This window comes from Myxocyprinus asiaticus, chromosome 12, assembly GCF_019703515.2.
Source record: "Myxocyprinus asiaticus isolate MX2 ecotype Aquarium Trade chromosome 12, UBuf_Myxa_2, whole genome shotgun sequence".
Classification (NCBI taxonomy): domain Eukaryota; kingdom Metazoa; phylum Chordata; class Actinopteri; order Cypriniformes; family Catostomidae; genus Myxocyprinus; species Myxocyprinus asiaticus.
Window position 1 is genome coordinate 7,895,010 of NC_059355.1, and position 17,061 is coordinate 7,912,070.

A 17,061-nucleotide genomic window follows, 5' to 3' on the forward strand; every position below is an offset into this window, starting at 1 on the left:
CGGTTGCGGTACAAGGGGAGAGCAGTGCTGATAAAGTGCGTCTACCCGGAGGGGTGGAGAGGAGGGCAGAGACAGACAGAGGGCAGGACTGGCAGGGTGCGGTCTGCTTCAGTAGCATCTGATCTCGGGTCACTTCCATTTCCATCTCAACTGAGAGCCGTCACAGGGCAGCATTCAAAAAGTCAAGCCGGGAGCCAGAAACCGCTGCGGGGACACACTCTGACCGCGACTCTGCGCAACCAGGACCCGCCTGCAGGCGATTCTCAGCGCGCTTGCCAAGATAAACGGAACTTCTCTATTTATTCCCCCTGTCTCCGCTTGGACTGAGAGAAAGCGAGTTTTACAGACCTGAGAGGACCAGCGAGCTGGCACCAACTCCGCCACCGATAAAAAAAAAAAAACGCCCAGGGAACCCTACGTGTCCGGTGCCGGGGTGTCTTTCCGTGCGCAAAAGGATGGTGAGCATCAGGTGCTCCGTACTATCACCGTAAAGACTGGTCCTCCTCCCCCTCTGGTGATCTTGTGTGGGGACAGAAACTGAGATTGGGGGAGGAGGGTTGCTTTACCACCATCTTCACCATCTTTGACACTCCAACTCTTGGAGTGCCCGGTGGCACCGGTTGGTATGAGACTCTCCACAGCGGTGGCGCTCCTCACCGGGTTCATCTTGACTTTCTCGCCGGCGTGTGACAGCTGTGGACCGGGCAGAGGTTACGGAAAGCGACGGAATCCAAGGAAACTCACGCCTCTCGCATATAAGCAGTTTAGCCCAAACGTTGCCGAGAAAACGCTCGGAGCCAGTGGGAGATATGAAGGGAAAATAACGCGCAGCTCTGAGCGCTTTAAAGAACTGATACCCAACTACAACCCCGACATCATCTTCAAGGATGAAGAGAACACAGGTGCGGACCGCATGATGACGCAGGTGAGCGGGCACATGGGCTTCTGGTGCGCTTCTCACATAGAAATGTTCCATGGAGGTGAAAAGTGCGTAGAAAGGTCCGCAAATGATTCATTTATCACTATGTTTAGACTTTTATGCAAATGACAGTCCCGTTGGATCAACATGTGGTTAGGTGTCTTGATCAGTTTGAACCTACAACCTTAAGTTTTACTATTTAATTGACCTTTTCCAGAATCCTTGCTCATTATTTCAGGGTGCTAAAAAAAAAAAAAAAAAAAAAAGTGAAAATTGTTTTGGACACCAATAAATGTTGGGATATGGACCGCTTCCTTTTTTCCCTGAAAGTTTGAAAATCCTAGAGTTCATTCAGAAAGGATGTGCAAATTATTAATTTGCCATTTAATTGAGTCTTAAATCCAAAATGACAAACACTGGGGTATACCCCCCTGGATCAATATATGATTTAGGGTGTTTATCAATAGTACAGTGGGGATTGTTCCATAAACTATCACTGTGAGGTTCGAACCTGCAATCCCTAAATTGCAGCCCAAACTTCAAGCCATAGATTACGCCACTCTCCAGCCTATCAGACCTGCTTCAATGAATAGGTTCAAAACAAGTTAAGCTTAATCTATAGCATTTGTGGCATTATGTTGATAACCACAAAATGTACTTCGACCTGTTCCTCCTTTTCTAAAAAAAAAAAAAAAAAAAACAAACAAAAAAAAAAGCAAACATATGGGTTACTGTAAGGCATTTACAATGGAAGTCAATGGGGCCAATCCATAAACATTAAAATACTCACTGTTTCAAAAGCCACAAGAAGCAAACAATATGTTAACTTGATATAGTGTGATAAAATCGCTTAATAACATTTTCTGTGTAAAGTTATATTCAATTGTATAACTTCGTTGCCGTGACTACATAACTCTGTAAACCCTGTAATCCCGGTTAAGGTCGATTTAAACAGCTTTACAGCTCAAATAGTACACAAGTTTTAACAAAAGAATGAATGGAAATGATTTTAAAAAATTACAAAATTCACATTTCTGCCTTTTAAACTCTCCAAAAATTGGCCCCATTCACTTCCATTGTAAGTGCCTCACTGACCTATTTATTTTTTTTTTGGGGGGGGGGGGGGGGAAGGTGGGAAACAACATTATGCCACAAATGCTGTCGATTGATCTGAACTTGTATTGGACCCGTAATATTCCTTTAATATAGGCCTATATGTCGGATAGAAAACACATGTTTTTTTTGTTGTTGTTGTTTTTTCTTCTGAGAAGTGAAAGTCTTTGAGTTCATTCAAGGTTTCAGCTCTTCAGTCTGGGGGCAGGTTTTGTCAAATTAAAGACATTGTAGTCGTCGGGTTATTTTATAACCACATATTTGAACTTTCTCCCACGGCGCTCTTGCTCAATTTATGTGAATGAATGAACGCAAAAGGGGTGATTGTCAATAAAATGGACTGGAAGGGAAACCTGAAACGTTTAATTAAAACAGTGCCTTCGCTGTTTTAAGCCCGATTGGAAAAGAAAACATTAAAAGTGCACTTTTAGATTGGGCATGACCTGCGACTGTTTTAATGTTTACCCGGATGCTTAAACACGACCGCTCGTGATTAACGACACATAGCCTAACCCCTTCTTTGAACCGTCCGATATTTTTTACGACGTTGATGTGGTCCAGAGTGGAATTTATTTGACTCCAATCTCCCCCTCCTTAAGAAAGTATTTATGTCAGTACGCTTTCTCTGAATGGCCACGCGTTAATGTCCCGGCGGCCCACGTGGGAACCGAGTAGAGGCGCGCCGAGTAGATCTCGCCCCAGTCTTTACCTGTCACCTCTCAGGCGCTCTCCGCGCTCGTTTACCTGACCTTCACGCGATTTATGAAGGCCAAGCTGCGGCGACTGCTGGAGACAACTTCTGGTCTGTTTTTTTTTTTTTTTAGTCTGTTATTTTTTGTTTGTTTGTTTTTGTACCAAACGTGTGTAAAAATAGCATGTAAGCCTTAATTGCACACATATTTTTCTGCACCTTGTTTTTGATTCAGCGGTGACGACGCTCTCATACAGGCGCGAGTGTTCGGGGCCTCGCGCCGTCGGCGCGTTCTGGGTGAATGTTTGTGTAGCCCGCGGTTAGTGTGAAAGCTCTCCTCCCGAAAAGCCGTCGATCTCTGCTTTGAAAGCTAAACTAACAGAGTTCACGGGCTGATTTATGAAGTCCAGTTCACTTCTGCAACCGCAACGAAAAAAAAGGGGCTGAAATCCACACCGCCATGTGAATAAGCATCTATTACAGCGTACAGCTAAAAGAGCACGAGACTCTTTTCTTATCATCCAATCCGGAGACATGTTCAGATAAATGCCTTCATAAATTATATATTTATATTAATAAAACTACAAACGCAAATTTTTCCATTCAGATGGAGTAGGTGTTCTGGCATATCTGAAATAATGCCAAAGGCACATAGTTCTTCTAGTTAACCATAAACTAGTGTTTCTTTCTTCAGGTCACCTTAAACCGGTTCTACAGTGTTTGAGTTTATCATGCCTGATCCTTTTAAGACTCACTGGACATAAATCAAAGTCTGGGAGCTCATTGTTTACCTTCACAAAGAATTTAAGGAAGGGAAAACTTATATGTTTTTTTAAACATTGATTAGCTTATCTCTCTTCTATGTGGAATTGGCAAAATACATGTAGGAATAGGCTAGTTCACCCATGAAAATTCCCTCATCATTTACCCTCATGTCATCCCAGATGTGTGACTTGCTTACTTCTGCAGAACACAAACAAAGATTTTTAGAAGAATATCTCAGCTCTGTAGGTCCATTCAATGCAAGTTAATGGAGACCAAAACTTTAAAGCTCCAAAAAGCATATTAAGGCAGCATAAAAGTAATCCATACCACTCCAGTGGTTTAATCCATGTCTTCTGAAGCGATCCAATCGGTTTTGGGAGAGAACAGACCAAAATGTAACTAATTTTTCCACTGTACACCTTACCATTGCAGTCTCTAGGCACAATCATGATTTCAAGCAGTAGCAAAAAGGACTTAGAATGGCGACATCAAAGAATCTCTGTCGTCACTCAGCAAGCAATTTGTGACCACTTAGTTAGTGGTTATCCAGTGACCTTGCATGTCTTGTGGTGTCTAGTTTAGACAGGGATTTATCAGCCCACGGGCTGAGCGTGTATGTGCTAACCACAACTGCGTCAGTTTTACAAATGGCTGTCAGGTTCATATTTGCCTTTGCTCACCACGTTACTCACCTAGCAACTGACTGCCACTGAGTTTTTGACAAGAGTGTGCTAGAATCCATATTTTTGGCAGGAAATACAGACAATGGATTTGTGTTCTTTTTAACCAAGGTATGCAAAGCCTTTTTCTCTTTCTTTAATTGGTAACTTATGTATCAGATTTCAGCATTCAGTTGGGTCTAAACACAGTCACACTGGTCTTTTACAACACAAACTGTAAGAAGTGCTTTTTATGTATTTCATTGTAAGACATTGTGACTGATCTGTGAACTTGTTTTGAAATCCTGTCACGCTGTGATAAATTATTAAGTTTCTCCAGACTGTTTAAAAATGTGTCACCGTAACCATGGTAATGTTTTACATTGGCGATTTCCTTATTAGCTCACAATAAATGAACTGTAAATGATTAGCCTGAAAGAAGAAAGATCAGAAATGACACTTAAAGGATTAGTCCACCAAAAAAAAAAAGAAAATTCTGTCATTTTTTTTACCCACTTAATATTGGGTGTCTTTAACTACTGTGTACACTCCAAAAAAATATTTTAACCTGTTTATAAGATTTACACATTTCTATTTCATAACAAAATCTATCACATGTAATTTTTATTTTACTTTGTTAAAGATATATCAATTCAATTTGATGGAATTTTATGAAATTGAAATGTGAAAATCATAAAATTACTGTTTGAGTGTACTTGCATTGAAAAATTAAGCATTTGTTACAATGTACCTATTGTGTACTGTGAAGAGGAGGGTGTGGCCGGGCCGTGATGGAGCACGGTCAGTGCTGAATCAGCTGATCAGTGGGAGAGTGAGATAAGGGACAGCCGGAGACGCTGGTTCGAGAGAGAGAGAGAGAGAGAGACGCACGCGGCCACGTTGTGTGTATCTGTTTGTTTTATGTTGTTTTAAGTTGAGTTTTACATTAAACCTTATGTTTACTGTTCAGTCGGTTCCTGCCTCCTCCTTGCCCATCCTTTACTTGTTACAGTGGTGCCAAAATCCGAGAAGGAGGAGGGATGCGCTGTCGCGGAGTCCTCACCGCTGCCATCCGCCAGGGGAGCAGCAGCGGCCATGTGCCTGGGGATGGAGGGGTTGCGGCCGGCCACCGAGAACTGGAGGAACCACTGCCATCATCTGTCCGCTGGGGGAGGAGCGGTTCCGTCCACCAGGGGCCAGATGAGCGGTTGAGGACCGGGCGACGGCGCGTCCGGGAGCCGGCGAGCAAGTTCTTCTCTCTCTCTCTCTCTCTCTCTCTCTCTCTCTCTCTCTCTCTCTCTGTGTGTGTGTGTCTCCGCTCACTGCTCTTTCCCTCTCCCCACACCTCCCCTCATCTCTCCCCCAGGTTCGCAGGAGGCGGGGTGGACCACTGTCTGACAGAATGGCTGGAAGGGCACGTCTCCCCTCCAGAGATGGTGGGGAGTTAGTCAGACCAGTGGTGCCCCGACCTGAATCGGGTGGGGGAGGAGTGTGACGAGGAGGAGGGCATAGCCGTGCCGTGATGAAGCATGGCCGGCGCTGAATCAGTTGATCAGCGGGACAGTGAGATAAAGGGCAGCCGGAGATGCTGGTTCGGGAGAGAGACAGATGCATATGTGTCTGTGTTTGTTTGTTTTAAGTTGAGTTTTACATTAAACCTTACGTTTACTGTTCAGCCGGTTCCTGCCTCCTCCTTGCCTGTCCTTTACTTGTTACAGTGGTGCTGAGACCTCGGAGGGAGGAGGGATGCACTGTCGTGGAGTCCTCACCACTGCCATCCGCCAGAAGAGCAGCCGCGGTCGTCTGCCTGGGGACGGAGGGGTCGCTGCCGGCCACCGAGTGTCGGAGGAACCGCAGCCGTCTGCCAAAAAGGGGATGAGCGGTTCTGTCCACCAGGGGCCGGAGGACTCGCTGCTGTGCACTAGGGGAGGAGCGAGCTGGCTTTCACCAGAGGGCAGAGGAGCGGTTGAGGACCGGGCGGCAGCGCGTCCGGGAGCCGGCGAGCAATTTCTTCTCTCTCTCTCCTCTCTCACTCTCCCTGTGTGTGTGTCTCCACTCGCCCATTTCCCTTGGACCACCGGCTGACAGAACGGCCAATCAGGGCAGCGTCTCCCCTCCAGAGATGGGGGGGAGTTAGTCAGACCGGTGGCGCCCCGGCCTGAATCAGGCCGAGGAGGAGGGTGTGGCCGGTCCGTGATGGAGCACGGCCGACACTGAATCAGCTGATCAGCGGGATTAAGGTGCAGCCGAAGACGCACGTGGACACGTTTTGCGTGTCTGTTTGTCTTATGTTTTATGTTGTTTTAAGTTGAGTTTTACATTAAACATTACGTTTATTGTTCAACAGGTTCCCGCCTCCTCCTTGCCCATCCTTTACTTGTTACATGTACATACATTTTATTCTCCAAAACCCTCGCAGGATTTAAAGTAGTTGTTACCCCCCACAACTAAACATAGAAGCACTATGAAAGTAGTCTGTACTGTATGTAGAGCTGCCTTTCAGTTCTTCAAAATGTCTACTTATTTATTTATTTACATTTCATAAAGGTTTGTACAGATTGATCTCACAGTGAAATTGGAAACAGTAGGTTGACTTTTCTTTAGCTAAATTCAGTCTGTGCTTATCGAAATGCGAAGCACTGCCCCCAGTGGCCAAATTGGTATGTGTTGTTGGGCGCATGGCTATGTGTGAGCTCCATTTTCCGGCTGTAATGTCCACAGGGGGGCACCAAAAGAGAGTTGTGAAGCAAGTTGTTTTCAGCTTTATAGGATGTAATACAGTGAAGAGGAATGCATATTTTATAACAGATCCCACCAACCCAAACCCCAAACTTAAACCTAAAAATGCAACCTCCAAATCATGCTTGTAACTGTTATTATTTCCTGGTATGGACATGGGATCCGAACCCGGTTCTCCAATGCTGCTGATGCAACTTGCTTCCGGTCGTGCCAAAGGGAAAGGTAACTACACTGGAGCCGATGCAAAAATGAGTGATAGGAGATGATGCTTGTTGCTGAGTTGGCATGATGTGGCCAATCCTAGGGTACAGGAACTCTCAGAAACAACATGCCGACTTCCCGTGTGATCGTGTTGGACTGTAGTAACATTAGAGTAAATATTGACAGAACATTTTATTTTTAGGTGAACAATCCCTTTAAACCAAGGCGAGACACTGATACCTGTATTTAATTAGTTTCTTGCCTGGTAAATCACTAATACTTTCCATATTTATCCGTTTTATAAAGTGTTCCTCTTAAATTGTGTGTTGTGCTTCCTGTCTTTTTTAGCGTTGTAAGGACAAACTGAATTCTCTGGCCATCTCGGTGATGAACCTGTGGCCAGGTGTGCGTCTGCGTGTGACAGAGGGCTGGGATGAAGACGGCCATCACTCTGAAGAGTCTCTGCATTACGAGGGCAGGGCGGTGGACATCACTACCTCTGACCGCGACCGCAACAAGTATGCCATGTTGGCCCGTCTGGCAGTGGAGGCCGGGTTTGACTGGGTCTATTACGAGTCCAAAGGCCACATACACTGCAGTGTCAAATCAGGTAAGAGAGGTGTGTGGGTGTGTTTGGGCTGTGGATGGGGTTTGGTAGAGTGAAAAACAGACTTTACAAAGAAATAGAGGGAAAACAAGGGTGAGATGTAATTTTAGCATGAATCTCATATTTTAAAGTCAATGTGAAAAGCATATGCAACACAGTTTACTTCCTTAATCTGACGGATTTGGATTCGCAATAAATATGTAATGAATATTGCAGGACTTCTTTTTGCTTTAGGAATTGATTGGATTATAAAAAGTAAGTGTGACATACTATAATGGAGTCAGGTGGTAGGAGGAGTTGAAAAGTACGAGGGATATGTGATGTCAGCCGAAAAGGTGGTCGTTTCAGTGGCGATAGTGTCATGAAAAGCAATTGTGAAGTAAAAATGTTTGTTAAATTTGGTCAATTTTAATTTCGTGTTGACCTTTTTTTAATCTAACCACAACTAACAAAGAAACTTCTCACAAACATGAAATGTGAGAAGATGAAAGCAAGATAATTTGCGAGCAATGCAGAAGAGCATGTCTGTGTGATCTGGATATTGAAGGAATCGCATTAGATTCCTGTTTCTACACTCAGACCTAATTATTTTGGGGCATCACTTATATTTTTTGTTGCTTCACAATACTAGATTAAAGCAGCATAACCTTGCAGCACTGGGCCGTCAGATGAATGCACTTTTCTCTCTGTTCACCCTTTCTAACATCTACATTTCTACTTCTCTATCTCTGTTTTACCTTGATTATTGTCTCTCAGTTCGAGACAGGCTTCATTTTAGCTTTAGCAGCTCCAGTAAGCTACACGCTATTTAATTCTTGCTAATGATAAAAATTGATCAAACAGGTGACAAATCAGTGGAAAGATTAGATTAATTAAGTAATATTTCTGTATATCATTCTTAGATCTTTCGTATAATTTGGATTTAGATTAAGTATAATAATAAGTATTGGACTAAAGTCATTCTCTTTCACCTGTTCAGGCATTATTGTTATTTAAAGATCCCATGAAATGGAGGCTTTAAGTTCATGTATCATAGCCTTTAGCATCCATCAGACTGATCTCACATTGAAACTGGAAACAGTAGGTTGACTTTCCTTTAGCTAAAATCGTTCTGTGCTTTCCAAACTTTTAAACACTGCCCCCAGTGGCCAAATGTCCATGGAGGGGCACCAAAAGTGAGTTGTGAAGTGAGTTGTTTTCAGCTGTACATGCAGTTATACAGTATAGAGGAATGCATATTTTATAAACTGTACCCCCAAACCCAAACCCTAAACCTAAAAATGTAATTAGAGGGATTAATAGTTAGAGGGAAAAATACGACCCCCAAATCACGTTCGTCACTGATTATGCGAACGTGACTGTGTCCTGGTTTCAACCACCCGAGTCTCCACGCTGTTGACGCAACGCGCTTCCACTCGTGCCACAGGTAAAGGTAAACATTTTGGAGGCAATGCAGTTATCTCTGATAGGAGATGGTACTTGTCAATGAGTTGGCATAATGTAGCTGATCCTAGGGTACCAGAAGTTTTGGAAACAACATGCCGACCTCCTGTGTGATCATGTCACATCTGTATGCCAGTGTACTCCTACAAGTTGGCAAAATAAACGTTTATCAGATATGCACATTTAAAATGCAAATGTCAGTGTGTCAGTCGTTTTTTTTATTTTTATTTTTTTTGAATATGTCGTCTTGACATCTTGACACTGACATCTAGGGGCTTGGATGTAGAATTCTTCAGATGCAATAGTTTTCAGTTACAGATGCCTATATAAAAATAAATCACTATTCATAGTTAGCCATGATTAATTTAATCCATGAATTAAAGTGTCCAACAATAGGGCATTTACTGAGATTAAGCAAGTAGTATTTGACTGGACACATGATTCTAACATGGCACCCCCTATGAGGAGATCCTCTCCATGTCTAATAAAACCACTTTTATAAGGTTACTGATACGTCTTTATCTAATTTGAGTGATCATGATTTCATACATATTAAAATTATTATTAATTTACTATTCATTTATGAGTAAAACTTTTTAATGAGTAAAAAAATTACTGTGTGCACCTTTGAATCTAAAATGAGAATAGCAAGTAGCAAATTGTGGTTCTGGTTCTGTGATGTAAACTAAAGGCTGTTTTTTTTGTTGTTGTTTTTTTTTATTTATTTTTATTATTTTTTTACCCAATTTGGAATGCCCAATTCCCAATGCGCTTTTAAGTCCTCGTGGTTGCGTAGTGATTCGCCTCAATCCGGGTGGCGGAGGATGAATCCCAGTTGCCTCCACGTCTGAGACCATCAACCCGCGCATCTTATCACGTGGCTTGTTGAGCGCGTTGCCACGGAGACATAGCGCGTGTGGAGGCTTCACGCCACCCACCGCGGCATCCGCACTCAACTCACCACATGCCCCACCGAGAACAAACCACATTATAGCGACCATGAGGAGGTTACTCCATGTGACTCAACCCTCCCTAGCAACCGGGCCAATTTGGTTGCTTAGGAGACCTGGCTGGAGTCACTCAGCACGCCCTGGGATTCGAACTAGCGAACTCCAGGGGTGGTAGCCAGCGTCTTTTACCACTGAGGTACCCAGGCCCCACAAGGCTAAGGCTGTCTTAAAAAAAGGGATGAGCTCTTGGATTTGTCAAAACTCATCAAGCTATTTCATGGGGTCTTTAATGATAGCTATTAATTTTTATTATACTGTATATATTGGATTGTGTTTCATAATAAAATAAATCCCTAACAATCATTATCTTTGTTCCTCTGTTTTCTCCTTTGATATTTTCCTTTCATTTTCTCTCACTTTTTCTTCCTCTTTCACCTGTCCTTCTTGCCCAGATCGTTATGCAAGTCAGCTGTCCCTGTCATGATCAGAAGGGAGTGCAAAGCATTTATATCTATTTCATCTTTAATGTATATTGTGATGTATATATTGTAATTTGTACAAAAGCTTAAAGCCAAAATCTAAAGAGGCAAGATTGGTGGCAGTGCCAGTCAGTTCAGAAACAGTCCACTGGGAGGTGCTCCTTCATCAACATCGCAATGAAGAAGTAGATACAGGCCCAGGCTTGGTACAGCACATTGGCCAAGCACTCGAAGGATGCCAAACTAATCTTATACACCAGCTCAACCAGTCCCTGAGAAAGAAGCCATTGGATCAACCAATGAACATGAAGTTGAAAGGCCAGAGGTATATCAGTTAGTCAGAACTGTTATGCCAAATTGTGAGAACAAAGGCTGATAGAGCTGCTCAGCCATGAGGTCAGTTTGTAGTCCAATCTGGAATGCTGATTCACCATTGGGTCCCTCAGGAATTTCTAGTAGGTTTACAGAATAGAAAGTCAAATCTGGTCTGTGGTTGTCAGTAGTTTTGTTTTACAATATAAATTACACAGTCATACGTCAAACTTGAAATTGAAAGTGAATACTTTAAAAAATAAAATAAAATAAAATAAATAAATAAAAAATTTGGGAATAAGTTGCTTAATAAAGAGTTCAAAGGTTGTTCAATTAATTACATGTTATTCCCCAAGCACAAGAAAAATATTACTCTAAAACAATGAGAGATTCCCGAGGGAACCCATGGCTCGAAAATGCTATTTCTCTCCCGGGATTTAGGACTAAAAACTAGGGAAAATCAATGCAACATATTTTCTTTTCAGTCATCTATTTTTGTTTGTCATTTTTTAACAACAACATTTTTAAATCTTTTAAGAGATTTTAATTTGCATAAATGTAAATCAAATTAGCGTTAAGACTGAGCGCTAACTGCGATTGCTTGTGTTTTTCAGCATTTTTGCTCATTATGATAAGCAGAAGGGAATAGATCCAATCAAACGCAATTATCTGCTTATATAGTTAATTTTTTCACCAATTTGAATCTTCTGAAACGCAGTAGTTTTCACGGTAAATAAATAATAAAATCAGTAGTTAGTAAAAACCTTTAGTATCAATATATTTATGTAAATGTCGATCGTCTTGATACAACATCAGTATCGGTAGTATCGATATTTAAGGATTGATCCGCCCATCCCTACTACAAACTTTAAGGAATAGTTCACCCCAAAATGAAAGTTCTCTCATCATTTACTCACCCTCATGCCACCCCAGATGTGCATGACTTTCTTTCTTCTGCAGAACACAAAAGATCAATTTTAGAAGAATATCTCAGCTCTGTAGGTCCATAAAATGCAAGTAAATGGTGACCAGAACTTTGAAGCACCAAAAATCACATAAAGACAGCATAAAAGTAATCCAAACGACTCCAGTGGTTAAATCTATATCTTCTGAAGCAATATAATAGGTGTGGGTGAGAATCAGATCAATATTTAAGTCCTTTTTTTTTTTTTACTACAAATTTCCACTTTTCCTTTCACTTCCACATTCTTCTTCTTTTGTTTTTTGGTGATTATTCGTTCATATTTGTTCACCTGCTGGTCTTGGCTGGTCAAAAGTGGAGATGTACTGTATAGCAAAAAAGGACTTAAATAATGATCTGATTCTCACCCACACCTATCATATCGCTTCTGAAGACATGGATTAAACCACAAGAGTTGTATAGATTACTTTTATGCTGCCTTTTGTACTTTTTTGAAGATTCAAAGTTTTGGCCACCATTCACTTGCATTGTAAGGACCTACAGAGCTGAAATATTCTCCCAAAAATCTTGTTTGCAGAAGAAAGAAAGTCAATCACATCTGATGGCATTAGGGTGAGTAAATGATGAGAACATTTTCATTTTTGGGTGAACTATCCCAGCTCTATACTGATCAAGATGGCTGCATTAGGAAAGAGGGCTTGGGGATCTATTCTTTTTTCCTTAATGAACCATGTTATTTCCTTTTCTTTCTCCATCTTACATTTTCTCTTTTCCATCTTCTGTCCTTCTGCCTCACTTTCCACCTGTTCCTCCATATCTTTGTCCTTCCCTCAGAGAATTCGCTAGCAGCAAAAACAGGAGGTTGTTTTCCTGGTGAGGCTTTAGTGACAATGGAAGATGGAATGCAGAGACCAATCCGTGAGCTTCAACCAGGCGACCGCATTCTGGCTTCAACGGGAAGCGACGGGACTGGCAACCTCACCTACAGCGATGTCCTTACCTTCCTGGACCGCAGCCCCATTACCCAGAAGTACTTTTACGTGATAAGCACAGAGGATGGGGCCAGTGTTCCCCTGACTGCGGCTCATTTACTGTTTGTTTGTGGAAACTGCTCCAGTGGGGTCCAGTCAATGACAGGCGCCCTCCGGACAATATTTGCCAGTGATGCTCAACCAGGGCAGTTTTTGCTGATTGTAAATGAAGGGGAACTCAGGAAGCGTGTTTCACGTATCACTCAAATAGAGGTGCGGGAGGACCAGGGGGCTTATGCCCCTCTCACTGCCCATGGGACTTTGGTGGTGAATGGCGTGATGACCTCGTGTTATGCGGCGGTAAACAGACAACAGCTAGCTCACTGGGCGTTTTCTCCTCTCCGTCTCTTGTACAGTTGGACCGGACCAGATCTGATCCATAAGAATGGCTTACATTGGTACTCCCAGGTCTTAGTCAGTGTGGGAACACTACTACTAGACTCAGAACTACTCCACCCTTGGGCCTTAGAAGATGAAGCAAGACGACCCTGATAGCACACGTACATCACCCAGACCTTTATTTGATGTGTGTGTTTACATCTGGAAGATATATTTTTTGGGTTGTTTCCTCATCTGCAATATGTCTACAAGATGTTTCCTCTCAGATGTTAATAAGATATTCAGCAGATGTCTTTGAGACATTTGTGATTTAGAATGTTTGTAAATCTGATCTTTTTAAGATGTTTAGCAGATGTTAATTAGATTGTGAAGCTTTCAAGATGAAAAGATCTAAAACGGACATCTCAGAGATATATGTGTGCTATCTGGGAATGGTTGAAAAAGAAAAGAGAGAGGTAAACAAAGCAATGAAAATGAAAGATAGAGGGATGGAAATGGTTGATAGCTCAGGGTTAATGACACAGTTCTAATACAAAATGAGAAGCAAAAGCAGAGACATTTTTAGAGACTTCAAAGTTGAATAGTGTAATTTATGCACCAAAAATATAATGTATTTTCCAACTGGTTTCGCAAAACACTTCCCCTGTCTTCTATTGAACTACCAAACAGATAGGCCCGCCCCCAAACTCGCGGCATTGGTTGTGCCAATGCTGGTGTGTCGACCCTGTCAGAATGCTCAAACAAACAGCGACGTTTCGATAGTGCATGCAGAGCCACAGTATTTACACTTTTCAGAAGAATCAACCTATAAATGGCTGGCTAATAGTTGTCTATGTATATTAAGCTGAGACAGGAAAAAGTATTTTAACATACAGTTGTGCTCAAAAGTTTGCATACCCTGGCAGAAATTGTGAAATTTTGGCATTGATTTTGAAAATATGACTGATCATGCAAAAAAAAAAAAAAACTGTCTTTTATTTAAGGATAGTGATCATATGAAGCCATTTATTATCATATAGTTGTCTGGCTCCTTTTTAAATCATAATGATAACAGAAATCACCCAAATGGCCCTGATCAAAAGTTTACATACCCTTAAATGTTTGGCCTTGTTACAAACACACAAGGTGACACACACAGGTTTAAATGGCAATTAAAGTTTAATTTTCCACACCTGTGGCTTTTTAAATTGCAATTAAGGTCTGTGTATAAATAGTCAATGAGTTTGTTAGCTCTCACGTGGATGCATTGAGAAGGCTAGATACTGAGCCATGGGGAGCAGAAAAGAACTGTCAAAAGACCTGCGTAACAAGGTAATGGAACTTTATAAAGATGGAAAAGGATATAAAAAGATATCCAAAGCCTTGAAAATGCCAGTCAGTACTGTTCAGTCACTTATTAAGAAGTGGAAAATTCGGGGATCTCTTGATACCAAGCCAAGGTCAGGTAGACCAAGAAAGATTTCAGCCACAACTGCCAGAAGAATTTTTCAGGATGCAAAGAAAAACCCACAGGTAACCTCAGGAGAAATACAGGCTGCTCTGGAAAAAGACAGTGTGGTTGTTTCAAGGAGCACAATACGACAATACTTGAACAAAAATGAGCTGCATGGTCGAGTTGCCAGAAAGAAGCCTTTACTGCGCCGATGCCACAAAAAAGTCCGGTAACAATATGCCCGACAACACTTTGACACGCCTCACAGCTTCTGGCACACTGTAATTTGGAGTGACGAGACCAAAATAGAGCTTTATGGTCACAACCATAACCGCTATGTTTGGAGAAGGGTCAACAAGGCCTAAAGTGAAAAGAATACCATCCCCACTGTGAAGCATGGTGGTGGCTCACTGATGTTTTGGGGGTGTGTGAGCTCTAAAGGCATGGGGAATCTTGTGAAAATTGGTGGCAAGATGAATGCAGCATCTTATCAGAAAATACTGGCAGACAATTTGCATTCTTCTGCACAAAAGCTGTGCATAGGACGCTTTTGGACATTCCAGCATGACAATGACCCTAAGCACAAGGCCAAGTTGACCCTCCAGTGGATACAGCAGAAAAAGGTGAAGGTTCTGGAGTGGCCATCACAGTCTCCTGACCTTAATATCATCGAGCCACTCTGGGGAGACCTCAAACGTGCGGTTCATGCAAGACGACCAAAGACTTTGCATGACCTGGAGGCATTTTGCCAAGACGAATGGGCAGCTATACCACCTGCAAGAATTTGGGGCCTCATAGACAACTATTACAAAAGACTGTACACTGTCATTGATGCTAAAGGGGGCAATACACAGTATTAAGAACCAAGGGTATGCAGAATTTTGAACAGGGGTCATTTCATTTTTTTCTTTGTTGCCATGTTTTGTTTTATGATTGTGCCATTCTGTTATAACCTACAGATGAATATGAATCCCATAAGAAATAAAAGAAATGTGTTTTGCCTGCTCACTCATGTTTTCTCTTAAAATGGTACATATATTATCAGTTCTCCAAGGGTATGAAAACTTTTGAGCATAACTTTACTCAGCTCTCGTCTTGTTATTTTACAATAATTGTGTGAGAGATCACACATTGTTTGTGCCTTATGTTTGTTTCTGACACTTTTCCCTTAATCTAGTCTCTTTCCTCTGATTGTCATTAGAGGTAGATATTAGACTGTACAACTAATTTAAGAATTTTAAAAAAGTACTTTGTAATATAATTACAGTAATAAATTATATTGAAGGTATTTGAGTAAAGTATTTAAAAATCTATTTTTTAAAAATTAAACTTTGTACAAAGTTTTCCTTTTGTCTCTTATTTGATCTTTGCTAACTACTTATGAGAACTCTTCAATTCATTTGTTTAATTTTACGTAAACATTTTTGTGTTTATGTAATTGTCCTGCCCTCTACTGTGGGAAAGTGCTGAGTACAGTGAGGAGGAGAAGTCAGATAGGCTACTGTGACGTAGTGAGAGGTGTAATGGGAATCCCACCAAACATGTGATATCACCCCATTGAACTGAGAGACACACCGCTCCACTTACTAATGAGACAATGTAAACATGGCATTTAAGGTAGCGTAATGTTACAAATTTCAGTGACTTTAATGAGCATATTTTATTCTGCAGAATTCAAGAAGTGACTCTAAAACATGCAGTTGCAAACCAAGGGCAAAATTTAGGAAGGTTTTCCTATATTTAACTTTATAACTTTGAATAGCAGTGCATCTAATGTTACTGACTCCTTATGACGATCAGAGTTTAAAAAGTTTAAAAAGGAAATTTTATATCCGGGAATATCAGGTAATTTTGTAATTGTGTCTTGAAATTCTTATGGAAACAATAATAATAATAGTTGTTTTTTTTTTTTTTTAAAGGAATAGTTCACCCATATATGAAAATGCACTCATTTACTTATTTTTAGAATATCTCAGCTCTGAAGATCCATACAATAAAAGTTAACGGTGACCAAAACTTTGAAGCTCCAACAAGCACATAAAGGCAGAGTAAAAGTAATCCATACTACTCCATACAAGGACTACTTTAATCCATGACTTCTGAAGCAGTGTAATCCATTTTGGGTGAAAACAGACCAAAATATAACTACTTTTTTCACTGTAAATCCTGCCATTACACTCTCTAGGCACGTTCATGATTTCAAGCTCAATTACAATTTCTAGTGCTTGATGCATATGCTGAGTGCTAGATGGCACTAGGAAGTGTAATCGAGCTTGAAATCATGATCGCCAAGGAGTCTGCTGATGTCAAAATTTATAGTGAGTTACATTTTGGTCTGTTCTCACCCAAAACCGATTGGATCACTTCAGAAGACATGGATTAAACCACTAGAGTCTTATGGGTTACTTTTATGCTGCCTTTCTGTGCTTTTTGGAGCTTTAAAGTTTGGTCACCATTCA

At 41.4% G+C, this 17,061-nt stretch overlaps 1 protein-coding gene across 1 annotated transcript; it reads left to right on the plus strand.

Moving 5' to 3' along the window:
• Positions 1-74: 74 nt before the first annotated feature.
• LOC127448833 (indian hedgehog B protein-like) lies at positions 75-15,895 on the plus strand. Its single transcript, XM_051711663.1, has 3 exons — positions 75-925; positions 7,436-7,697; positions 12,635-15,895. Exons 1-3 carry the CDS (start codon positions 626-628, stop codon positions 13,321-13,323), a joined length of 1,251 nt encoding a protein of 416 aa, XP_051567623.1. The 5' UTR covers positions 75-625; the 3' UTR covers positions 13,324-15,895.
• Positions 15,896-17,061: the final 1,166 nt, after the last annotated feature.

Excerpts from the sequence above, each read along its gene's own strand:
- LOC127448833 (XM_051711663.1), top strand. The coding sequence starts at position 626 with ATGAGACTCTCCACAGCGGTGGCGCTCCTCACCGGGTTCATCTTGACT. Across the intron at positions 926-7,435 it reads CGGACCGCATGATGACGCAG|CGTTGTAAGGACAAACTGAA; the intron begins GTGAGCGGGCAC and ends TGTCTTTTTTAG. Across the intron at positions 7,698-12,634 it reads ACACTGCAGTGTCAAATCAG|AGAATTCGCTAGCAGCAAAA; the intron begins GTAAGAGAGGTG and ends TCCTTCCCTCAG.